At 38.5% G+C, this 26,237-nt stretch overlaps 1 protein-coding gene across 3 annotated transcripts in view; it reads right to left on the reverse strand.

Annotated features, from left to right (window-relative positions):
* The window catches only part of PPP1CB (protein phosphatase 1 catalytic subunit beta), a 35,603-nt gene extending 13,036 nt beyond the window's left edge, over positions 1 to 22,567 (reverse strand). The window contains exons 1-5 of one of the 3 annotated variants that reach the window (XM_040224345.1): positions 22,469 to 22,567; positions 22,075 to 22,214; positions 4,204 to 4,335; positions 2,800 to 3,030; positions 749 to 853 (exon numbers count right to left, since the gene is read on the reverse strand). In XM_040224345.1, the coding sequence (XP_040080279.1) occupies positions 749 to 853; positions 2,800 to 3,030; positions 4,204 to 4,335; positions 22,075 to 22,126 (520 nt within the window). In that variant the 5' untranslated portion in view covers positions 22,127 to 22,214; positions 22,469 to 22,567. Of the gene's footprint in view, positions 1 to 748; positions 854 to 2,799; positions 3,031 to 4,203; positions 4,336 to 22,074 lie in introns of all 3 variants that reach the window. The other 2 variants (XM_040224346.1, XM_040224344.1) reach the window with 2 other exon arrangements.
* Between the last annotated feature and the right edge of the window lie 3,670 nt (positions 22,568 to 26,237).

Raw genomic sequence — 26,237 nt, forward strand, 5'->3', positions numbered from 1 at the left:
CTCAAATAGTCCTTCAACTAGAGAGACTCTCACGTCCTTTTCATCTCCAAAACCCAAGCTTCCATAAATGTTTGCCCAACAATTCTCTCCTTTCCCGATTTTTCATTGTAATTGCTGTCAACAAGTACTCTGACAAATTCCTTTCATTACTCAATTATCTGTTTTGAAAATATGTTTTATCAACAGGTTTTAAAATGCTTCAAGATAGCCATATCATACACTATCTATATTTTTTCACGATATCCAGCCAACTGCTAGACACGTTAGTTTTTCAAATAAACTGTCATATATTTATCATTCTATTATTACTTTTAGGACGTAAGCAGACATAGTACATAAAGCCTAGAACTCTTGGCATGTGAGAATATTAAACTCAATTATATGTGAATTCTGATGAAAGGCATTTAATAGACACAAGAAAATAGTCATGATCACTGCATTTTCACTGATAGTTTTGTCAAAAACTGAGGCAAAGCAAAGATATTTTTTTCAAGCAAAACTCTGCTCATCCTCCTCATATATGAAATTCTTTAAAGACAAGTACTAAATCTGCATTTTCATTATGTATAAATAATCACAAATTTCTCGTTATTAAAAGGTATTTTTGGCTATGTTTAAAACAGTTTTAATCACTTGAGTTTTCAAATAAGCACTGCTTTGTTTTCCCACAGCACCTCAATAAACATAGGCCCTTTCTAAATAAGGGAAGAAAAAGAAGAAAAGCCATAAGGCAGATTTACTAGTCTACCTCCATGACAACAGAAGATCTTCTCATCCACAATGGCAGCTATAGGCAGACAGTTGAAACAATCAGTGAAGGTCTTCCACAACTTAATATTAAATCTTCGTTTGCCTAAAGGACAAACAGAACAAATCTAAAACTGCTCTCATTAGTTATTCTAACAGCCACAGACTTATACATGATTCCAATTTTCTTTATGTTTCACCTAGCACTTGTGTTTTTCTATAATGAATGTCACTTGGTAGTACATATAATAAACATTCAGCACCTTCAGTAAAATTATGAAGACTAAAAAGATTTTGCCAGGTGTTTTATAAAACAAATCGAACATTTTTGCCTTTTAAGATCACTATAATATAGCAACTCTAAACAATCTAACAGATTATTAATTTTTTCCATTCAACATGTTAAATACTTAGCCAAATAAGTAAGCAGAAGTTAAAAGAGTGCCTCTGGAGACTGTCCCTTTTAACTCTAATGCGTTGGTAACATGGTATAAACTTGCTGCCAAGAAAGAAAATTTCCAGGTGCTTAACTTTTGAGTAAATTTCTACTTGGCACCACAGCAAGAATAAACAGAGACACAAAGGCTATAATTTTCCTGTAATCTAACATCAAGAACTACAATGAAGACAGTCTTAAACCCATGTTCACCTTTTTGGAATTACTGAGTTTTCTGAATTTGGTAGGAAGTTGCAACAACTAACCAAGGGGAAGAATAAAAGACACAAAGCACTCATTTCCTATGCTTTTTATGCCATAACCTTTCTCTCAATGAACAAGCATAACTGAAAGTGTTTACAAGCTGCTCTCACATACATTTCATTTGATTTCTTTTCTATCCTTATTAGTAGTCAAGTCCATATTTTATCCTTTAATAATACACCTCTATTTCTGATATAGCTTCAGAAAAGTGGTTACAGCTTGGTGTACTACAATCCATTTCCTGTCTACTGGTCTGATTTAAACAACTGAAACCATACACTACACCTTAGAAATAAAAATGCAATATAAAATCATTCCAACTAGAATGTAAACTCCATTAGAGATCATCTCTCTTGAGCACTGCTGCATTCCTAGTATTTAGAATAGTGCCTGGCATATAATACATCCTCAAGAGTTTGTCAAATAAATGATTACATGAAACAGAGAGGGGTTCTAATAGCTCTACCATAATTAAGGATGGAAAAAAGCAAAAATAGATTCTAATGGAGAATTCAGCACTGAAAAAATTCCATTTGAAAATCACTGTTAATTGGTTCTAACTTTTAATTAATCAAACATATGTTCATTCACTCTCTTGTTAAGTTAGTTGCTCAGTCACGTCAACTCTTTGCGACCCCATGGACTGTAGCCCACTAGGCTCCTGAATCCATGGAACTCTCCAGGCAAGAATACTTGAGTGGGGTGCCATTCCCTTCTCCAGGTGATCTTCCCAACCTAGGGAAGCCCATTCACTTCCATAACCTAACCAAAAGCAAAAAGACTAAAGTCAAATGTAACAGGGTCATCTGTAACACTCGGAAATACCACCACACAACAGCAAACCAGTGATTTCTATTGATGAAAAAGAGTACAACAAAATAAGGACCAGAGTACACAACATCCTTATAGGTAAAGATTAAAATTCTAATAAACTTCAAATTCTAAATAATTTCATAGAATTTCTCAATTTTTTTGTGTGTGTGACACAGGCTCAGTAAGAGTTTTTGATCATATCACAAGAAAACTAAAACCTTAGTGTAGGCTAGAAACAGGCTACTTACTATCTATAGTGACGTCTGTTCCACCTGGATATTTTTACTACGTAAACTAATTATAAGAGGGCCTTTCTGCTGAGTAAGCTGCAGCCAACCTGAACAACATGACCAAGGAGATCCTAAGGAACCTATATAACTAATACCATGTTTCCCAGTTTCAGGTTCCTCTTCCATGAAAGGCTCTCTTCTTGGGCTTCTGCTTGATCATATTTTTTAAAACTCTTGAAAGAATTCTTCTGAACGGAAAACTACTAGAGAATTTTCCAATTAAAAAGAAATGCTTTTATTTTTACTTACATTCATCATAGAATCCATAAATGCGATTGATGCTAGCACACTCATGGTTTCCTCTTAAGAGAAAGAAGTTTTCTGGGTATTTGATTTTATACGCCAATAGTAAGCAGATTGTTTCCAAAGACTGCTTTCCTCTGTCCACATAATCTCCTAAGAAAAGATAGTTGGCTTCTGGGGGGAAACCCCCATATTCAAATAATCGCAGTAAATCTGTATACTGTCCATGAATATCTCCTAAAAATAGAAAAAGCCAGTTTCAGAAAGTTTACGGTTACTGTGGTAAAGCAGCTTCTATGAAATGATTCTCAATGTTTGTACCCTTATGCAATCCTCTCTCCTGAATGTGGGCTGTAACTAATGACTTACTCCTACCGAAGAAGAGACAGCAAAAGTGAGATGGGCTGTCACTTCTGAGACTGGGTTACAAAAGATTGTAGCTTCCCATCTTGCCTGCACTTTCTCTTGCCTTCTCTCCTGCTCAATGATTAAGCTGCCTTATGGAGAAGCACACCCAATGAAGACCATGGGCCAACAGCTCCTTAGGAACTGGGGTCTTCAGTCCACTGGCTCATAAGGAACTGAATCCTTTCACAATTGAGCCTTGAGATGATTACAGGTTCAGATGGCATCTTGACTGTAGTCTTGTGAGAGACTCAAAACTAGAGGATCCAGCTAAGCTCTGCCTGAATTTTTACCCCACAGACACTGTGACATGATAAATTAATGTTGTTATGTCACAAAGTTTGAGCGTAATTTGTTATATACTAATACCATTACATTATCTGGTAATTTAACTTAGGTCCACTTTTTTTATGCCTAGTAGTAAGCAAACAGCAAAAACTTAAATATTTAATATAAGTAACTTCTATTTATTTCAAATTATTTCTGTATGAAAGCATGTAAAGACTACCTTGTTGAGACTATTGAGTCACTTAAATTTTAAAATGACTTTTAATTTGCTTCATTTAATTCACAGAAGAGACTGATCATTTCCACACAATTTCAACTATCTCTTCAAAAGCTGCTGGTTAAGTTCATAAAAGCTATGTGATAAATACTAACAACTACTAAAAGAAAAACTGCATTATCAACCCAAAAGTCAGTACATTATACATACCACATCCTACTGTTATATAAACTATAGAAAAATGCTTTTCTGTGCCAACAGTTTTTCCAACTACAACAATATGTTAACTTAAGGTTTAAGTTTTTGCCTTTGGCCAAAAGCCACTGTGAGATTTAAAAGATCAAATACAAATTGTACAGTTCAGTCTCAACTTCTACAATTGTATGTAATAAAACCTAGCAAACCTTTTTTTTTACAAAACTTTTTAGATGTTTTCTCTAACTCATCTTCAGTGTAGTGGATTCAAAAGAGATTGTTTCCAACTTTACCCATTTACATACCACAGATTTTCAGTGGTGCTTCCAATTCCAAAAGAATAGGCTGGCTGAGAAAGATCTCCCGAGACTTGATACATAAGCCCCGAACTTCTGCTTCAGTCATCTGTACAATCTTTCCTGGACGACATCCTCGTACTGGTAAACAGTAAATAAAATGGTCAGTTTTCTAAAACTTATCCATAAAATAGTGATTCTAAAAAAAGGAGTCATGTCTATATTCTGAATATCAGAAGATTCACATAGGCAGCAAACTACCAGATACCCTGTTGTGTTCCATGGCTAACAGTAGGTTATTCTATGATCTTTGGCTTATCTCTATCTTCACTGTTGGTGGTTTCCAATGCTCCTTAAGGCTGCTGCCATGGAAATGTGGTCTTGTTTTCCAGTGGTCAATTTGAGGTCTTGCAGTTCAAGTGACTAAAACTCATTAATTAATATGGTTCCCAGTAACTTCTGGGATGGAATGGGGAGGAATGGTCCATGGAGAATTCCATTATTTGCTCTATTGAAAATGAAGTGAAAGTAAAGTCGCTCAGTCATGCACGCAATTCTCCAGGCCAAAATACTGGAGTGGGTAGCCTTTCCCTTCTCCAGGGGATCTTCTCAACCCAAAGATCAAACCCAGGTCTCCCACATTGCAGGCGGATTCTTTACCAGCTGAGCCACAAGGGAAGCCCTTGCCTTACTGAATTGAACTTGTAATCATTTCCTCTCATTATTACCTTCCCTACTGGCTCTTTCTCTTTAAATACACTGTGAGCTGCCAATCTTACTTTGAAAAAGCATTTATTAAAGAAAACAGAGACTACATTTTATATACGCCCATGACTTCCTATTTACATTTTAATCTGTACATTTCTTGCTAAAAATTGCGGATTCCTTTGTCAGGTTGAAAGAGGCTAAAAAAGCGGGGGGGGGGGGGGGTGGGAAGCCTCTAACCCTGCAAAAGCCTATTCATATATATAATCTATTAATATAGAAATATAACAAAGAGACAATGTTGAAATGTGTTTTAAGCAAATATGACAGTAAGACCATTTCTGAAATCCAAACCATGATCAGAACTGCTTTTACTATGGGAACTTAGCCTTTTACAGTAAGTACTAGTTCTCAATCAATTACCTTTCTGTAAACATTTGAATTTTTTAAAGATGAAGAAACACACAACTTTTTATCTTCCTCTAAGTATCTAAAATACTAGCTTAGATTCAATGCCCTGCAATAGGAACAATTATTAATCTTGGTACAAAAATGTAAATGTGGGAAATGATGATTACAAAAAAGGTTTTACCATCAGTGCATCAAATACCTATTTTAGTTTTAGGAGGTAAAAAGTATTCTCCTTGAAGGATTAAAAGTTTCTGGGGGCTTTCAGATGACAAACACACACCTAAAAGTAATTATTTAGAGATAACAGCAACAGACAATACAAACAAAATACTTTGGGCTCTCATAGAAGTTTCCACAATTTCTGCTGTGATTCCGTAGTAATAAAACACTTCTTGGTTATCAAAATTTAGTTTTAATTTGATGGCAATGATTATTAAGCAAATTAAGACTAGTGTGGGTCACTCTGATGTGTTAAAGTGTCTAAATTCCAGTGGTGAATATTTTATCTCATATTTGCTTTATTTCCTCTGTAAGCTCTGTCTTTTAATTCTGGCCTCCCATGCAAGTAATTTAAGTTACAATTAGGTACACTTCAACTAACATTTTTACAGGGCTAAAAATGCTTCAACTTTTAAGTCATGCTAATCCACAGAAACTAAAAATTTACCAAAACCTCTTGTATTTCACTGCATGCTTTTTCCCAATTAATATCTCTAAAAGTTAGGAGATACCTTGCAATCAGTACTTTCTTAAAAATTGTAATTGCTAATAGCTCCCCTACCCTCCACAGGCAAATAAAACAGCGACTTTCATAATCAATCACTTCTAAAAGTTGATGAAGTTTAGAGAAGCTAAAGGTTCTTCCAAAGGTTAAGCTTCTGACACATGACCAAATCTTAGGAATACATCAGCAAAACGATTGGGAGAATAGGGTAAACTGCTCAGGGCAATCCTACTGTCTTTCAATGCAAAAGTCATGCTCCCACCAGTGCAGACGCCAAGACTTCCAAGAACACTTCAAAATTCTCAGTTATCTGACAAAAAGGAATAAATCTAGGCAATCTGTTACACAGGGAACTAGACCAGTATCACAATATTCATGAGGAATTACAGAATGTGGGTTTATGAACCTAGACCCAAGTGTCTTAAAATTATGAACAGACTACATATCTGCATGATTAATTTAGTGCAAAGCAACTTCACATGGATCATCTCATTTAATCCTTTTGGTATCCTGGGAATTAAAAAGGGAAGTTACTACCTACATTCTACAGTAACAGAAAGAGATTAAAATGATTTACACAAGATTACTAGAGGAGTAAAAAGCAGCAGAAAGGAATTGAGAACAAGGTCTTCAAACTCAAAAGTCAATACTCTTTCTAGTCCACCACATTAAATTTTTTAGTCAAAAATTTCCCAGAAAAAAAAATTTTCAGCAGGTAGTAAGTGCAAGCCAGGTGAAAATTCTGTTACAGCAAATATCTACTGTACTATTACTGTTTAAAAATCGATTGAGCTATTATATAAAGTACACTTTATGTATACACCTAGGTAACCACCACCCAGATCAAGACTCAGAATACTTCCAGCAGCCCAAGGCTCCCTTAAGCCCTAACCATTCAATAACAATGCCCAAGGTTACTATTCTTATTTCTTTCAGCATAGTCTAATCTGTTTTTGAATTTTAGATAAACAGAAATTTATAGTAGAAATTTATAAATAGTATACACTTCTTTGTTCACTGTCACGTGAGATTCATGCATGTTGTATTTAGCAGCCATATGAAGTATTTTCTCATATGAATACACCAAAATATATTTATCTACTCTATTTGGGTCATTTCTTGTTTGAGGTTATTATGAATGCTATGAATATTCATGTACATTTCTCTTGGTATACATATAACAAGGAGGATTGCTGGGTGACAGGAAGAAGCAGATATCACCAGTTTCCTAGAGTGGTTAAAACAATTTACAATCCCACCAGCAATGCTGCTCTACCTCTTTCTCAACAATTTTAGTCAATTTGTTGGGTGTAGTGATTATTCAGTGAGATTTTGGTTTGCATTACCCTTTTCATATGCTCAATAGGCCACTGGGACATCCTTTTTTGCGTGTGAAGTTCATTTTAAGTCTTTTGTTCATTCTTTAAAACTGGACTTAACTGATCTGTAGGAATTCTTTATATTCCAGACGAATTCTTTGTTGGATACATTGTAAGTATCTTCTCCATTTCAGTTCAGTTGCTCACTCCCATCAGATTCTTCGCGACCGCATGGACTGCAGCACGCCAGGCTTCCCTGTCCACCACCAACTCCTGGAGCTTGCTCAAACTCATGTCCATCAGGTCAGTGATGCCATCCAACCATCTCATCCTCTGTTGTCCCCTTCTTCTCCTGCTTTCAATCTTTCCCAGCATCAGGGTCTTTTCCAATGAGTCAGTTCTTGGCATCAGGTGGCCAAAGTATTGGCCAAAGTATTGAGCTTCAGCATCAGTCCTTCCAATGAATATTCAGGACTGATTTCCTTTAGGATGGACTGGTTCAATCTCCTTGCTGTCCAAGGGACTCTCAAGAGTCTTCTTCAACATCTCAGCTTAAAAGCATCAATTCCTCGGCGCTCAGCTTTCTTTATGGTCCAACTCTGACATCCACATGCGACTACTGAAAAAAACCACAGCTTTAACTTGGTGGACATTCGTTGGCAATGTCTCTGCTTTTTAATATGCTGTCCAGGTTGGTCACAGCTTTTCTACAAAGGAGAACGTGTCTTTTCATTTCATGGCTGTAGTCATTATCTGCAGTGATTTTGGAGCCCAAGAAAATTTCATTCTCTTAATGCTGCCTTTGATAAACTAATATACTTTAATGTATTTAAATCTATCTTAAATTTTTTTTTTTTTGGTGTCTTACATCATGTTCAAGAAATGTTTGCCTTCTCCGAAGTATTTCCTTATATTTCCTTTTAAACCTTTTAGATACTTTATTGTTTAGCATAACTCATTCAATAATCTACCTTAATTTTCTGTATAGTGTGGAATAAAGGTCAAAATTCTTTTTCTCCTCCTTAAAATTTTTTTTTCTTCCAGTTCTATTGAAATATAATTGGCATACACCTCTGAATAAGTTTAAGGAGAATACCACAAAAATGATTACCACAATTAAGTTTAGCAAATAGCCATCGTCTCACATAGAAACAAAATAAAACAGAAAAAAGGCTTTTTTCTCTTGTGATAAGAACTCCCAGGTTCCACTCTTTCTCTTTTATGGCTGTGCATGTAGCTTCTGGGATCTTAGGTCCCCCATCAGGGACTGAACCAGGGCCCTCTGCAGTGAAAGTGCAGAGTCCTAAGCCCTGGACCACCAGGCAACTCCCTGGGATCCACTCTCTAAACAGTTTTCATATATAACATACAGCAGTGTTGATTAACTATCATGTTGTATATTACATAACCAGTATGTATCTCATAACTGAAGTTTGTACCTTCTGACTACCTTCAATCGATTCCCCTCCTCTGGTAACCAGAAATCTGATCTTTGTTTCCTACAGGTTTGTTTGTTTTGAAGTATACTTGACCTACAACACTGTTAGTTGCTGGTGCAACACAGTGAGTGATGGATATTTCTATACATTTCAAAATGATCACCGTAAGTTTAGTTTCCATCTGTCACTATACAAAGGTACTGACTGCATTCCCCAAACTGTACATTTCACACTCCTGACTCATTTAGTTTTCAGCTGAGAGGTTTGTACCTCTTAACCTTCCTCATCTATTTCTCTTAGCCCCCACTCCCCGGCACCATCTGTTTGTTCTATCTATGACTGTGTTTCTGTTTCATTTGTTCACCTGTTTTGTTTTTTTTTAGCTTCCACACGCAAGTGAAATCATATAGTATTTGTCTTTGTCTGAATTATTTCACTTAGCAAAATACTGTCTAGGTCCATTCCTGTTGTCACTAATGACAAGATTTCATTCTTTTTTATGGCTAATAGTCCACAATACAAACACACACACCGTATCTTCTTTATCCATTCACTGGATAAAGGGCACTTAGACTGTTCCGCATTTTAGCTATTGTAAATAAAGCTGCAGCTAACACAGAGGTGCATGTGTCTTTCCAAATTAGTCTTTTCGTTTTCTTCAGATATATACCCAGAAGTGCAACTGCTGGATCCTACAGCAGTTCTAATTTTTAATATTTTGAGGAACCTCCATTCTGTTTTCTGTAGTGGCTTCATCAATCTACCCCCCAACCCCAACAGTGCACCAGCATTTCCTTTCATCCATAGCCCTGCTGACACGTGCTATTTGTTCTCTTTTTGATAACAGCCATTCTGACAGGTGTGAGGTGACATGTTAAACTTTTCCATTGTCTTCTGCTGCCTTCTTTCTGTATTCCCCCTTTTTTCTTCTCTCTCAGCACTGCAGAATTTCCACTCAACTATTTTTCCCTAGTTTACTTCTACTCTATTCTGCTGTTTCTAATTTGCAAGTATGTAAACACAACTACGAAATTCTTATTTTTTTGGTTATAGAGTTTCCAGGTCCCTGATAAAATTTTTCCTTTCCTCTTTACCTTGAGCATATTAAATCAGTTATCTTAAAGTCTGTGTGACATCTCTAATATATGATTTATATAAGGTGGTTTTATACCTTTTTTTCCTTTTTTTTGGTCAATTGATCATGTTAGCATTCCTGTAGTATTTCACTGAATGAAATACTTGATTATGGATGAATAATTGTAGTAGCTTTTTATGACATCTTCTCCATAGAGGGTTGTTTCCTTTAGCAGCAGAAAGTGTGGCAATAATGCACCCACATTTTCTTGAGGGCGGGTCTATCTCACCTTGCCCTCAATCTTGGCCATGATGGAGGTCTCAATGGAAAACTCAGGGTACAATATGTCTCTCTTACTTTATTAAGTCTGAACTTCAACTTTTGCCACGCAGGTACTAGACAACGCTGGAATCTCTGCTTAGATTCTTCTGGGTTTCTTAGAATCTTCTCTTGCACGTGTGCAGCTTAGAAGTCAATGACTTTAGGGGAACGTGAACTTGAAGTCGCCCAGTCGTGTCCGACTCTTTGACCCCATGGACTGTAGCCCACCAGGCTCCTCCGCCCATGGGATTTTCCAGGCAAGAATACTGGAGTGGGTTGCCATTTCCTTCTCCAAGCGATCTTCCTGACCCAGGGATTGAACCCGGGTCTCCCGCATTGTAGGCAGACGCTTTACTGTCTGAGCCACCAGGGAAGTCCTCGACTTTAGGGGGAGTCGACTACAGACTCTGAGGTTACAGTCTATGTGATTCTCTCCTCTTTAGGACTTAAGTTTCAACTGCTTTAGTTGCCACAGACTTCCACCTCCCCTTTTTAGTCCAGTAAGACTGCCACTTTTTATTTGGAGTCTATTCCCCTATGCCTCTAGGAGTGACTGGTGAACTCACTGGTACTTCTCTTAAAGATCAAAACCCTCTGCTCAAGTGAAAATAGTAAGTACACAAAATATGATTATTGGGTATACACTAGAAATTCATATGATTTTATAAAGAATTTTGAGAAATACCTTGCCAAGGACTGTATGTGAATGAATCAGTCATGCAACTTGGGTGTGAGCACAAAGGTACCTGACTCCTGATAAAGCAATCTTTCTGCAAAATCACGTTTACAACAGAAAGGGGGGAAAACACTAAGGTCCAAAGTGAAATTTGGTCCTTTATATATTTTTAATAATAGCTGGTGGGGAGGTGGGAAAAAATACTTTGTGACACATAAAAGTTACATGAAATTCAAATGTTAGCATTCATAAATGAAGTTTTACTGGAACAGAACCACTCTCATTCATGTATGTATTATCAATGCCTACAGGTACTTTCACGCTACAATGGCAGAGTTGAGCAGTTGTGGCAGCGAGTACATGGGGTACCCTCATGGCTTTGCTTGGTTTCCCAAGGTTCTAGAAACTGCAGATACAGCTATAACTCAACAATGAATTGAGTGCCATTTTATTTTACTTTTATTACTAGTGCATACTCATCATGTCAAAGGAAGAAAAGTGGAATGTGAATGTCTAACGCACAATGGAGTGTAGGTTATTTTGTTACTGAATTAGACTACCAGGCATTATATTTATGACTTTCTCGCTAAAAGAATAAAATATGTGTTAACATTAGGAAACCGAGCACTTGTCACAACATTCCCAACTCACAGGAAAGTAACAAAACTTTTTTAAAAAATTTAAACAGAATCTCATCACAGCAGAATTTCTGCACAAAAATAGAAATGAGGCTGCAATGAAAGCAAGTTTCCAACTGATTCATGTATTAGCAAGCGAGGAAAGCCATTTACTAATGGTGACTTAATTAAATGTTTGGAAAAGCCAAAGAAAAATGTCCCAAAACTATATGTATTTATTGAAGTCTTTTCTGTAAAAACAGCTCTTGAAGAGTTGACAACATTGGAAGCAACATCAATTATCAGTTAAAAAAACAAACAATTTTGAGTGGTTTCATTGGCTCTTGATGAATGAGTTCACAGACATTGACAATACTTATTTGTTGTTTATTTGAGGAGCCAATACTGAATTTGAAATGACAGAAAAGTTAGCCTCTATGAACAGTATGAATGGAACAACCACAGGCAAGAATATTTTCAAAGAGGGACTTCCCTTGAGGTTCAGTGGTTAATACTCCACACTTCCACAGCAGGGAGTGGGGTGGGGAGCAACGTGGTTCAAACCTTGGTGGGGGAACTAAGATGCCACAGTCCATACTGTGTGGCCTAAAAAAAATTTTTTTTTTCCAAAGAAGCCAAACAAACAAACCCAAAACAATGATGGAGGTAAAACTATGCATGGAGCAGAAAAAGACTTAGTTGGATAATTTTTTAAAGCCTGTAAAAATTGAAGGTATTTAAAGTTTATGGTGCAGTTACTGAGTGGAAAAAGATTCTAATCACATCATCGAACCAGTGACACCAATGGTATACTTCATTAGCTCATGAACCTAACCACAGTCGGTTCCACAAATGTTTGTGAGAAACAAAAGCTGAATATCCTGACTTGCCCTACCACAGAGCAGTTCAGTAGTGATGAAGTTTTACTGATTTTTTTTTTTAAAGCTTAGGGCTGATACTGAAATTTTTCTGAATGAGAAGAGTAGCCCCCAATCACTACTATCAAACCAAGAGTAGGTTTTATAAATTAGATTTTGCTACAAACCTAATAATATTTCTCAATTAAACCTAAAATTAAACTAAAAAAAAAAAAACACACAAACCTTGTATGTGAAACATATACTACAGTAAGTCACTTTAACAACTCATGTTGCCTGGGTCACAAGCAAATATCAGGTTGCTTTATACAATTTCAGGGCTGTCAAAAGTTAAAACAAATGAGATTTTTACTCCCTCATAGTTTTGCACTGAATACTATCTTCTAAGCTCAAACCACAGTTCTACCAGCATTCATCAGATCTTAGTGCTAATGCAGAATATACCAAAATTCATTTATTTGTGTAGGTGAGGAGCTTCCACCTAACCTACCACTGGAATTGATTAATCTGTAATGTAATGACATGCTAAAAGGCAGATATTAAGAGAGGACTAATAAAATCCTATAGATCCCTTCCAAGTGATGACTAAAATCACTTAACTAAAACCATATGCTTGTGGATTGATATTAGTTTTGGCAGTACCTACCTGTCTGTGTTAAGACAGCTTCCAAGATAAAATACATACAGTCTCATTATAGATCAACAATAGACAAACACTTCCATTGACTTTGATGATACAGAACACCAACTCTGAACCTCAATTAAGCAAAATGTTGTCTTCTCCCCTAAAAGAAGTCCCTTCTCATGACTGCAAAAAATTATACTCAATCACTGTATTTCAAATTCTTTTAAAAGTCTTTTCAATGCAGGTTTGTCTCTTAAATTACAAATGGTGTGTGATATGTATGTCTGTGTTGTGTGTAAGCTAAATTTTATTTTTCAATAACAATATGCTATTTTTTCCAGCAAGTTTTTACTAATAACTGTCTTCTCTGAAACAGAAAGAATGTCAAGAGAATAATTCCACTACTATTTTGCCCCATGAAATCTTAGTAATCTTCATTAACCTTTAATATTTTAATTTCTACAATACTAAAATGGTTCACTCAAGGTTACATACTAAACAGCAAACTTAAAAACGTAAAATTTTTACTGGCTAGAATGTGGAATTTGGGTTTTAAATGAAAGAACTAGGCAGTTGCCATAATTTTATCTTAAGTTTGCCTGATAGTAATAATTAATGTGATTTGAGTCTACAGATGGCCTTCAGGAGCTCTATCACCCCCCTGTCTGTAATACTGTGTATATAAATATGCATATTTTTCGGAGAAGGCCCAGGGCTTTCATGATTTCTCAGAGGAGTCTGTGAATCGCTGTATCATTTCAGGTACACTAGTAAACAAACAGATAATGAAAAAAGAGTAAAGAAGAAAACTTAACAGATACAGGCTAGACGTTTCAGGATTAGAAGGGAGTGCCTTAGGCCTGTGGGTTCTCAGTGTGATCCTCTTTTTTCACTGCACTGACGCATGCATGGTGAAAACAATGATGATTAAAATGCAGGCACCTGAGCAGAAACCAAGTCAGTGGCACTGAAGTGCCATGCACTTACAGTGAAACAGAAAGATCCAGTTTCAATTTAAAATGCCCTTAAGCAGTAAAAATGATGAATTTTATTAAATCTCCACCACTGAGTATACATCTTTCTAATATTCTGTATGAGGAAATGCAAAGTATCCATGAAGTTTTCCTGTTCCATATTCAAGTACAATGGCTGTCTTCAAGAAAAGCTCTAGTGTGACTGTTGAAGTACCAAAGGGATCTAGCTACTTTTTCTTTCACAGAACATCTCTTTTGCTGCAAAGTACAACTAACAAACTATGGTTACTCACTCAAGATATTTAACAGAGATGCTTGAAAATGAACAAAGTGAGTCTGTCATTTCAAATGAAACAACTGACAGCATTTGTTGCTAGTGAAAATTAAAATTTTGGAAACTTTGTATCCAGCACCATGAATCTGACAGCTTCTTCATACTTAAGGACTCATCTGATACCTTATTCTAAATTAACAAATGTGATTCTTTAATGTTGTGTAAACTGTGTCAACTTTGAACATCTGCATAAATCACCTTAACCAGTGATTTTAAAAGAACCAATGCATGTTACAAAATCATTTGTAAGATCCATTTAAAATGCAAGATAGATCAATGGATTTTAATGTAAGAGAACATTTCAGATTCTACATTAACACTAACCTTTAAGAAATCACCACTTGTCAATTTCTATTATACTATTAAAGAATATCCACCATTATCTATAAATGCTTTTAAAATACTCCTTTCTTTTCCAATTTATCTGTAAAAGTACAGATTTTCTTCAGATACTTCAACCAAAACAATGTTATCAAAACAAACTGAAGCAAAACAGGTACGAGAATTCTGCTGTCTACAAAGCTAGACATTAAAGAAATGTGCTGATCCCTAATATTTTTGTTGTAGAAAGCAAACTCTACTTCCATAAAGTGAACGGGTTATCAAAATTTTAAGTTCGTAGTTTTAATTTCTAACAGTACTGATAAACAACTCACACGAAAATTCTCGTCCTCAGTTCTTTTTATGAATATAAAGTAGTCTCAAGATTCAAAGTTTGGAATCCACTGCTCTCTAGCCCTTAATGAAAAGAAAGCATACACCTAGTCTCCTTAAATCACCTTTCACCACTTTATTCTGCCTAGAAATCTCCCCCCCACCCCAGCACCAACATTAATATGTCAAACCAGACTATATATGCTAAATAACAGTAATAGGAAAGAAATGTTTTACACCCACACAGTACTATGTGTGGCTGTATGCAACAAACAACGCACATCTGTTAGATCCTCACTAGAAATAAACCTTCTCAAAAATTACTGTGGAGAGGGTCCAGGGCTCCCCAGCATAAGCAGCCCTCTCTTACCTCATCTTGGCTCAGGTTTACACTAAACAAGAACACTAACATTTTCCCAGCTTTTATTATCTTCAAAGTGTTTTACCAGTTTAGTTGTTATGAACAGATACATTATCAGGCAGGTACCTATTGTCATCCTGGAAATACAGAAGAAACTGGAGATAAGCTGAAATTATAACACATGCAGAATCTGTATCTTTAACAAGTATCAGCATGTACCAATACTTCGATACACCTTGAGTAAACAAATGTACACCTGATTTTATTTAGGATTCACATAACAATTGCAGCTAAGGTCTGATGTTCATAAAATACACTCCTTTTTGTCATTATGTAACTTAGAACTTTCACTTCCACTCAGAAGCCTAGTCATTTTCTTTCACTACTTTGGCTCAATTATTTGATAAATATTCAAATGTCACAGAAAAACCTAAAAGTACCTATAAAGTTTCCTTCTCAGTTTTCCATTTAAAACAGAAGAGCCATAACTGGTAAGTACAACATTAGAGAAAGCTATAATAATAGAAGTCCTTGAATTTCTTTGGACTTCCCTGGTGGCTCAGACAGTAAGAGCGTCTGCCTACAATGTGGGAGACCCGAGTTCGATCCCTGGGTTGGGAAGATGCCCTGGAGAAGGAAATGGCAACCCACTCCAGTACTTTTGCCTTGAAAATCCCATGGACGGAGGAGCCATGGACGGATGCCTCAGTCCATGGGGCCGCAAAGAGTCGGACACGACTGAGCCACTTCACTTTCACTGTAATTTCTTTTATGGAGAAAAGTAACTTGATTTCTTTAAATGTGGAAAATAGGTGGCAGGATTAAGGGAAAAGTTAAAATGGTGTTAGGCAAGCACTCAAATCAAGAAAATGTTTCTATCAATAGTTTGGTAATTGACTAAGATGGAAATTCAGGCATGGTCTGAGGAACAGCCCAAGGCTTAAACTCTTTCATGATGAAATAAACCTAGTCTTTGCACAGAAGCAGGAAAATCTGGGAAGGGAGGGCCCTGAGGTCAGTGATTATTAGGAAGGTTATGTATGACCTCATAATTCACTTTGCTATACAAAGGTGGATAGGCAGATTAAAGTACAACTGCCCCTGTCCTTTATCTACTTTCCCTATGTATGGCAAGTATCCACCTAGACCAGGAACTGAATTCCTCTATCAAGCTAGTGCCTACTGGTTATTTACACAAACTTAACTTCAGAATGAATTTCTGCTTTTTTAGCCTCCTACCTCTAATTGTGGAATGAGGACTTAATTTCCATTAAAGCATTTTCATTTTATCTAATAGAGGAAAATCTGAGGTGCAGTGTATTACAAAGGATGAGGTGTAAAAAAATTGCATTTCACCTACTAATAATGAAGACTTCAAAGGTAACCATATTCAATCTTGGGGGAAGGTGGAGAGTTTACAAAAAGAAAGGAGAGTTGTAACCTCCATCTCTTTCTGCTTCCTGTCTTCACTGATCCTCTATTTTCCCAGAAACGGTAAGCCTTGAAACGACTACTTCTAGCCACTAGAGCAGTGATTGCTGTCCAAGGGTATAAATTTGTATTGACTCAAAATTAAATCCTAGAAGATTCAACTGTGAATCCATATCCTCCACCACCACACCACACTAAGCCTACTGATATTTGCAAACCATTTCTTCTTGCATCCCTAGAGCCCAAGACTTCTAGGATAACCTTTGTTTCAGAAACTGAGATTTTAATTATTTCTAAATATTTTGACATTCTTAACAGCTGCATTATTTTACCTGTTAGAGATGCTTGAGAACATAGGATATTAGAACGGATATTCTATTAAAACAATAAATGTGGATAATAAGACATCAGAGGAAAAAAAATTACTTGATAAAATTTACTATCTTCCTCACTAATCCTAAATCTTAATATAATCCTGTCTCTAGACTCAAATGTAAATAGATTTCTAAATCCCAATAAATCCTAATCTTGGATTTGGACATTTATCAGAAAAGCCCTGTATTCAAATACAATAATAACACTCTGGACTAGGTCTTCAAACTGTCAAAAATTCCCTCACCTGGAACTAACTAACAGGAAAACCATTTAATCACTCAATCTCTGAACAATGAACCATCTTTATGCCTTCTCCAGCTTTTCATCTAAAAAGAAGCAAGAGGAGAGAAAGCAACCTTCAGCCTATCTCCCCTATTCCTCAACCTGCTTTTTCCAAGAGACCTGGCCTTGGGTTTACACACAACACTTGCCCTGCAGAAGCTGAAGTTGCCAAGATCAACTAGCACTTCCTTCAAACTGCCTAACCTTTAGACTGCTGGGTCATAATTAAACAACTGAATCAGAAAAGAAGCTTTAAACAGTTTGGCAGTTCCTCAAAAGGTTAAACAGAGTTACCCACTGACAAAGGAATTCCACTCCCAGTTATATTACCCAAGGGAAATGAAAACATATGCCCACACAAACACTTGTACATAAACATCCATAGCAGTATTTTTCACAACAGCCCAAAGCAGGAAACAACTCAAATGTCCATCAAGTGACAAATGGACAAAAACATAGTACAGTCATACAATGAAATATTGTTTAGCCATAAAAGGAACGAAATACTGACACATGCTTCAATACAGATGAACCTGCAAAACAATAAAAAGAGGCCAATCACAAGAGATCACATAATGCATTATTTCATTCACATGAAATGTCCAGAACAGGCAGAATCCACAGGAAGTAGATTAGGGGTAACCTGGTGCTGGAGAGGAGTGAAGGGAAAAGGGACTTGTCAGCTAATGGGAACAAGGATGTGTTTGAGAATGGTGGGGAGAACTTTCTAATGTTGATGGTGGTGGCTGATGGGTTGCACAACTCTGTGAATATACTACAAACCACTCAATTATGCAATCCAAAAGGTGAAATTGCATGGTATATGAATTGTATTTCAATAAAACTATTATTTAAAAAGGAGAAAGGACAGACTTGGGAATTCCCTGGCGATCCAGTGCTTTCACTGCAGGGGACCAGGATTCAATTCCTGGCTGGGGAACTAATATTCCACAAGCTGTGTGGTGCAGCCAAAAAAACAACAATAAAGCTTAAAAAAAGGGGGTGGGGGGAGGAGGGGCTTTAATATGGTTTCATTAATCTTCATTTTTCAAATCCATTCCTTTTCTTGACGTTCAAAAGGACACAAAAGACGTAAACTTCCTATTTGCTTAGTCTTCCAGCTTAACTAAAAAAAATCGCAGCAGTTTCACAAATTTAGACATCTGATAGGTTGTGATTAAGTGAAAAATGGATTTAAAAACAAGAATACACACATCCCAAGATTTTCATAAATAGTGGGCCAAATATAAACACAATCATATTCTGTTAAGTTTTTTAATAGTCTACTAACATGATACTAACAGTCTACAATTTATCTTGTAATACTAAGTTTAGCTTTGTAGCAAAGTAAAAAAAAACCTGCAAGAAAACGTTTAAAAATTAATTCATAAAGCTACATAAACAATATTCTAAAGATGTAAAGTATCTGAAAGAAAAATGCATCGAAATTTCAACAAGTTATCTCTGGATCATGGAATTATGGGGAGGACTCTGGTTTTAATTCTTCACTGTTTCATATAAGAAATTCTTTCCTGTAAGAATAAGAATGCTTATTTTTATAATCAGAAAAGCATATTCCAGACACTCACAGTTTTAAATGTACATGATACACATACATAATACATAATCAAATATATGCTATAATATATATAATGGGCACGTTAGTTATCATCAGTTGATACAGCCCAGTTTTTAAACACTTGGATCATGTCTGTATTTGGGAACAAAGCTAGCACAATCTTAACCACCCAGAAGCAGATTCCCAAACAAGCAGATTCTACTCATCCTATTTCAACTCCTCCAAAGTAAACTCAACAGTGACAGTCTGAATAAAGTTCCCCAGGTGATTTCTCTATACTCCCACTGCCATCCTAAGTCCTTTTGGAACTGCTCATCAAAGTAAAAAAGCTTTTAGTGGATTTCCCAGGATACTCACAGAAACTTGCTTCAATTTAAACAACCAGTCAAAAGCACGATGATAAACCCACAACAATGTAGTATAGTAGCAAGGTCACTACAGCTGAGAGGAGTAGGAATCTCTGGCTTTGTAGTAAGTAAAACTTAATCAAGAAAATGTATTGGAGGAATATGCACTGTCCAAACAATAAACTAGTATACTGTTTTGCATTAAATCATATCAACAACAAAAAATTAAATGTAAATGGTGCTTTAGAAATTCACATGATTTGCCCACCTAAGAAAACACAAACCAACTCATAAAATTTATACTAAAAGTGTTATAGCTGACTGGTAATCTGATGTAATAAAAAGAAAAAAAAATCGAGACTATGTTATGGAACTACAATCAACATTTTAAAATGAGATTAAACATTGCTGATCAAGTTCTGTACTTTCATTTAATACTAAAAACAAACCAAAAATTTAACTACAGCCATTCTGCTAAGTAACCTCACTTGAATTTGAGTTAAATTTAATAAAAATGTAATGTCACTGAAAATCAAGTGATTTTTATTTGGAAACTAAAAAAAATTATTTCTTCGGGCCCACCCAGGGACGCCAAAAAAAAAAAAAATTATTTCAAGACTAAAAATAACTACTTACTAGAAAATCCAAGTCTGTTTTGGATGTCTTTGGACAGGTCTAGATTTTGCAAAGGAGAAAGGAGCCTGGAGAATTTAAGAATCCCAGGGAGGCACTGTCAAAACTAAATATACTTCCCAGAATTAAGAAGCAAGTAATGGTACCCTATACTGACAGAGAGCAGGCTCCAAAAGCTTGAAAATCACTTGTTTAAATTGAGAATTCCCTGAATGAAGAGACAGTGTCTTGTCTTTGCATTCCTGGTGACTGGCACAAAGCAGGTCAATAAATTCTTGCTAATTTTAAAAGGGGAAAATGTCTGGAAAACGATCATCAAAAACCAGAATCGAACACTGATGTAATTCAAATTCACAGAAACAATCACTTAGCCTATTTTCCCCACCATATCTTTTTCCTAGTAACCTCGAACAATCCATGAGTGAAGTTTCTTAATTATGTATAATCATAAAATCATCTGACTTAAGACATCCCACATCAAACATTTAAGAATACATAAGTTTATCTTGTCTTATGCTTACAAAGTATATAAATAAGTATATGGAAAATAAAAATGAAGAAGTTGGATACAAGCATCATATTTTCAAATAATTAAATTTACAAGCCAAGTTCATGGTGAGCATAAACTTCTCCCAAAGTTAACAAGATATTAAAATTTTTAAACAGCTACATTTCCCTCTCAGAACAACAAATAATTAAAAAAAAAAAAAATCCCCCCCCCCCGCCCCAAAGCAAATGTCTCACACCCAGCAAGATGTTCACATCTGTTAAAATCCACAAAGTCTTAAACAGTGAACACTGACTGCAGGCACCAGGGGGCCTCCCAGGAATAACTTAATAGTAAAGGAAAAAGCAAATAAGAGTTCCTGGTAAAACTTTGATTCTTATTCAGTCTTAAAAGACATTCAGTCTCACACTGCTGAAGACTCACATCTGCAGCAAATTTACCGTAGTTTGCACAGAAACTGATGAGATACCGACACTTCGGCCAAAAAAGGAACCAGCGCCCTCCCTTCCGCCCCGAACCATACAATCTTCTGTGATGCTTTTCCATCACACTAAATACATACTGTTTCACTGTGAAAAATAATTATCTTCAGGCAATTCGAAAGCAAGTAACAACGTCTATGTAATCCTGCCACGATTTCTGACAGAGAGGACTCTAAATCTCTTTTTTTTAGTGGGTCAATTTCTTTTCTACACGCTCACAAAGCAGTTAGTGATGACGCAAATGTTGGGATAAAGGCATTCGCGGGCAGAAGACCGCGATGGACTTTGAATAATATCCTGGCCTCTCCATCTCTTCCTTATCCCTCAATCCCCAACCCTAACATAAAACTATCCAATAAAAACAGAAGGGCCCAGAAACTTCAAAAGCTGAGAAGACTTGTAAAGACCCTTTAAACACAACAGAGGCTTTACAATCGACCTTTTCTAAGTTTCTGCAGAAATTAAATCCTGCTCAAACCTGTTAAAATTCTCAAATCCGAAAACTAATCCCTACAGCAAACGTGTGTCTACATATTTCTGGCGTGCTTCTTCGTCTCGGTCAGACCTGTTTTACTATTTTTTAAAGCTAAATTAGACATGGGAGGTACTCTCGCTAGTGTCATCTTCTCCCTGAATAGTTCGTCCTGTAGGATCATGTAAAATTTACTGAACAGATCAAACAGTTTTCCCAAGTGGATTAAAAAAAAAATTTTTTTTTTCACTCCCAGAACAAGAATCGGGAGGCAGCCAAGGGCAAGCCACAAAGAGAAGAGAGGAGAAACACACAATTCGCGGGCATACAATGCATCGGAGCACGCATCCCGGCCCACTCCTTCTGGAAAGGGTCACCCCACGCCCCGGCCGCGCGCCGCCGTGCGGGTCCCCGAAGGTCCGCGGGGCACTGCCCGCCCACGGGGACAGCCCCTCTCGCCCGGCCTCTCTCCCGGAGGCCGCTCCCCCGGCCCACCAGCTTCTTCGCCCCCATCCTCGGCTGCCGCCTCGGGGCGGGAAAAGCAGGGAAGCGGGCGGCGGAGCTGGGGTGGGGGAGTTCCCTCGGGCTCCAAGCCCGAGGGACCAGGAGGGGTAAGGGAGAGCGTCCCCTCCCCGCGGCCCGCCGGGCCCCGACTCACCCTCCAGCAGTCGGGTAATAAGACTGTCCACGTTCAGCTCCCCGTCCGCCATCTTGTCGGCACCAGACGCTCCTTCCCGGCAGCGGGAACAAGGGCTTCTCGGCGGCGGAGTCTGCGGCGACCGCTCGGCGTGCCCTCACCTACAAGTCACGCGGCGTTTCGACCCCAACTCCAACTCCCCCTTCCCCCAGGCCCTCCCCCCCACCCCGTCCCCAGCTAGCAGTGGAGCTCGCACACACTCGGAGGCACCCACGATAAATAAATAAATAAATAAACAAGCGGAGCCCCCCACGAACCGGGCCGCGTCAGACCCAGCCGCCGCCGCCGCTGCCACCACCTCCTCCTCCTCCTCCTCCTCCTCCTCCTCGGCACCGCCCAACTCCGCAAAGCTCACCAGCGCCGCCGACGGCCCCACCCGCAGCGCCACTCACTCCACACAGCCCTGCCCCGCCACCGCGCCACGCAGCCCCCCGCGCAGGCGCACGGCGTACTCCCCGCGCGGCCCCGCCTCACCCACCCCCCTGCCCTCGCGCATTCGCACTGGACTCAGTTCTCCCGCCGCCACCGCCGCCGCGCCGCACCGCCCTCTTCGCGCAGGTGCGTCGCCCTTCCTCGCCAGTTCCACTGCGCTGAATCTCAGCGGCTGCGCAGGCGCCCCGGAGGCTCCCAGGGTTTGCTGCGCTGGGGAAGCTCCCATTACGCAGAGCGCGCGTAGGCAGTGTTGACCTTCCCGCCTCCCAGCTGGCCGGGCCCCGGCGCTACGCAGACGCGGTTGTGGCTCTTCCCGCCTCGGTTTTCTTTTCTTGGTTTCAGTCCCTGATTTGGCAAGCAACTCCTCGTTTTCAGTAAGCGGGAAACGTGGACTGCTGTTACCGATGTTTGAAGCTGGATTTGTCCGTTTGGAAAACGAGGAGGGGTTATTCTACTGGAAAAGTTTGACTTTGCAAATAAAGGGTTTTATAATCCAACGGTTCCACAAGGTTGGTTGCCAAGTGTCCGTGGACGAAATAAATTGAAGTGGGCCTTGGGAGGGTCAGCAATAAAAATATTTCACATGAGTTCCGCTGTCTGCTTTCTTTAGATCTCTTTCAAATACCTTACGTCTTAAATTCTGTGGCTGCTGTTTTTCACAGTGCATTTAGCAAGAAGAAAAATACCTTCATTATGTGGCTTAATCATTCTACCGTGTGATTTTGCATTTATCTCCTACACTCGACTGTGAGCTACACGGTAAACCCAGTTTATCTTTGTGTTTTCAGCTCCTGCCACATCTGGTAATGTAGAAGAGAGGGACAAAGAAACATTGAAGCTCAGAAAGGTTGGTTGCTCACCTCTTCTTTCCATCACATAATTCTGCCTCTAGAAAAGCAGGGGGAAGAGTAGCCACGCAAAAGATAAGCCAGAGTTTTTGGCCTGTTCTCAGAAGTGGTCAGAGGCAAAGTCTTTAGCCATTCCTCAGGTGTTTGTCCAGAAACTTAAGATGCTATTTCTAGCTCAAGGCAGTGCTCCCCCAACTCTCATATCACTAATAATAACTAACATTTTTGAGATCCCTGTATGTGCTGAGGCACGGTTTTAAATGTTATACAACATGTGTTGTTTAATCCTTCACTAGCCCTATGAGGTAGGTACTATTACTATCTTTACTTTGTAGATGGGATTTATTGAAACTCAGAATGGCTAAGTACCTAGCCCCAATTCAGTGGCAGATCTGGGATTCAAACCCAGGCATCTAGCACCAGTGTCTGCACTGTCAACAGTTGTGATATACTCCCCCTCAGTGTGTGATCTGAGATGCTTAAAATATGCGTGTGCTGTATCATAAACGCTGAGAACAGAAATCATAGGTGTTTTTTTTGGGGTGGGGGGAGTGAAGCATTGTCCAAACAAGGATTTTATGATGGTTCAGATGACTTATAGAGATAGGATTTCCTAATCATGAACTTGCCGATGTTCAGGCTGGTTTTAGAAAAAGCAGAGGAACCAGAGATCAAATTGCCAACATCCTCTGGATCATTGAAAAAGCAAGAGAGTCCCAGAAAAACATCTATTTCTGCTTTATTGGCTATGCCAAAGCCTTTGACTGTGTGGATCACAATAAACTGTGGAAGATTCTGAAAGAGATGGGAATACCAGACCACCTGACCTGCCTCTTGAGAAACCTATATGCAGGTCAGGAAGCAACAGTTAGAACTGGACATGGAACAATAGACTGGTTCCAAATAGGAAAAGGAGTATGTCAAGGCTGTATATTATCACTCTGCTTATTTAACTTCTATGCAGATTACATCAGGAGAAACGATGGGCTAGAAGAGGCACAAGCTAGAATCAAGATTGCCAGGAGAAATATCAATAACCTCAGATATGCAGATTACACCACCCTTATGGCAGAAAGTGAAGAGGAACTAAAAAGCCTCTTGATGAAAGTGAAAGAGGAGAGTGAAAAAGTTGGCTTAAAGCTCAACATTCAGAAAACTAAGATCATGGCATCTGGCCCCATCACTTCATGGGAAATAGATGGGGAAACAGTGTCAGACTTGATTTTTGGGGGCTCCAAAATCACTGCAGATGGTGATTGCAGCCATGAAGTTAAAAGACACTTCCTCCTTGGAAGAAAAGTTATGACCAACATAGACATCATATTGAAAAGCAGAGATATTCAGTTCAGTTCAGCTCAGTCGCTCAGTCATGTCCGACTCTTTGCGACCCCATGAATCCAAGCACGCCAGGCCTCCCTGTTCATCACCATCTCCCGGAGTTCACTCAGACTCACATCCATTGAATCCGTGATGCCATCCAGTCATCTCATCCTCGGTGGTCCCCTTCTCCTCCTGCCCCCAATCCCTCCCAGCATCAGAGTCTTTTCCAATGAGTCAACTCTTCTCATGAGGTGGCCAAAGTACTGGAGTTTCAGCTTTAGCATCATTCCTTCCAAAGAAATCCCAGGGCTGATCTCCTTCAGAATGGACTGGTTGGATCTCCTTGCAGTTCAAGGGTCTCTCAAGAGTCTTCTCCAACACCACAGTTCAAAAACAGCAATTCTTTGGCACTCAGCTTTCTTCACAGTCCAACTCTCACATCCATACATGACCACAGGAAAAACCATAGCCTTAACTAGACAGACCTTAGTCGGCAAAGTAATGTCTCTGCTTTTGAATATGCTATCTAGGTTGGTCATAACTTGCCTTCCAAGGAGTAAGCAGATTTTAATTTCATGGCTGCAATCGCCATCTGCAGTGATTTTGGAGTCCAGAAAAATCAAGTCTGACACTGTTTCCACTGTTTCCGCATCTATTTCTCATGAAGTCATGGGACCGGATGCCATGATCTTTATTTTCTGAATGTTGAACTTTAAGCCAACTTTTTCGCTCTCCTCTTTCACTTTCATCAGGAGGCTTTTTAGTTCCTCTTCACTTTCTGCCATAAGGGTGGTGTCATCTGCATATCTGAGGTTATTGATATTTCTCCCGACAATCTTGATTCCAGCTTGTGTTTCTTCCAGTCCAGCGTTTCTCATGATGTAATCTGCATAGAAGTTAAAATAAGCAGGGTGACAACATACAGCCTTGACGTACTCCTTTTCCTATTTGGAACCAGTCTGTTGTTCCATGTCCAGTTCTAACTGTTGCTTCCTGACCTGCATACAGATTTCTCAAGAGGCAGGTCAGGTGGTCTGGTATTCCCATCTCTTTCAGAATTTTCCACAGTTTATTGTGATCCACACAGTCAAAGGCCTTGGCATAGTCAATAAAGCAGAAATAGATGTTTTTCTGGAACTCTCTTGCTTTTTCCATGATCCAGCGGATGTTGGCAATTTGATCTCTGGTTCCTCTGCCTTTTCTAAAACCAGCTTGAACATCAGGGAGTTCACGGTTCATGTATTGCTGAAGCCTGGCTTGGAGAATTTTGAGCATTATTTTACTAGCATGTGAGATGAGTGCAATTGTCCGGTAGTTTGAGCATTCTTTAGCATTGCCTTTCTTTGGAATTGGAATGAAAACTGACCTTTTTCAGTCCTGTGGCCACTGCTGAGTTTTCCAAATTTGCTGGCATATTGAGTGCAGCACTTTCACAGCATCGTCTTTCAGGATTTGAAACAGCTCAACTGGAATTCCATCACCTCCACTAGCTTTGTTTGTAGTGATGCTTTCTAAGGCCCACTT

This window comes from Oryx dammah, unplaced genomic scaffold, assembly GCF_014754425.2.
Source record: "Oryx dammah isolate SB20612 unplaced genomic scaffold, SCBI_Odam_1.1 HiC_scaffold_25, whole genome shotgun sequence".
NCBI classification, from domain to species: domain Eukaryota; kingdom Metazoa; phylum Chordata; class Mammalia; order Artiodactyla; family Bovidae; genus Oryx; species Oryx dammah.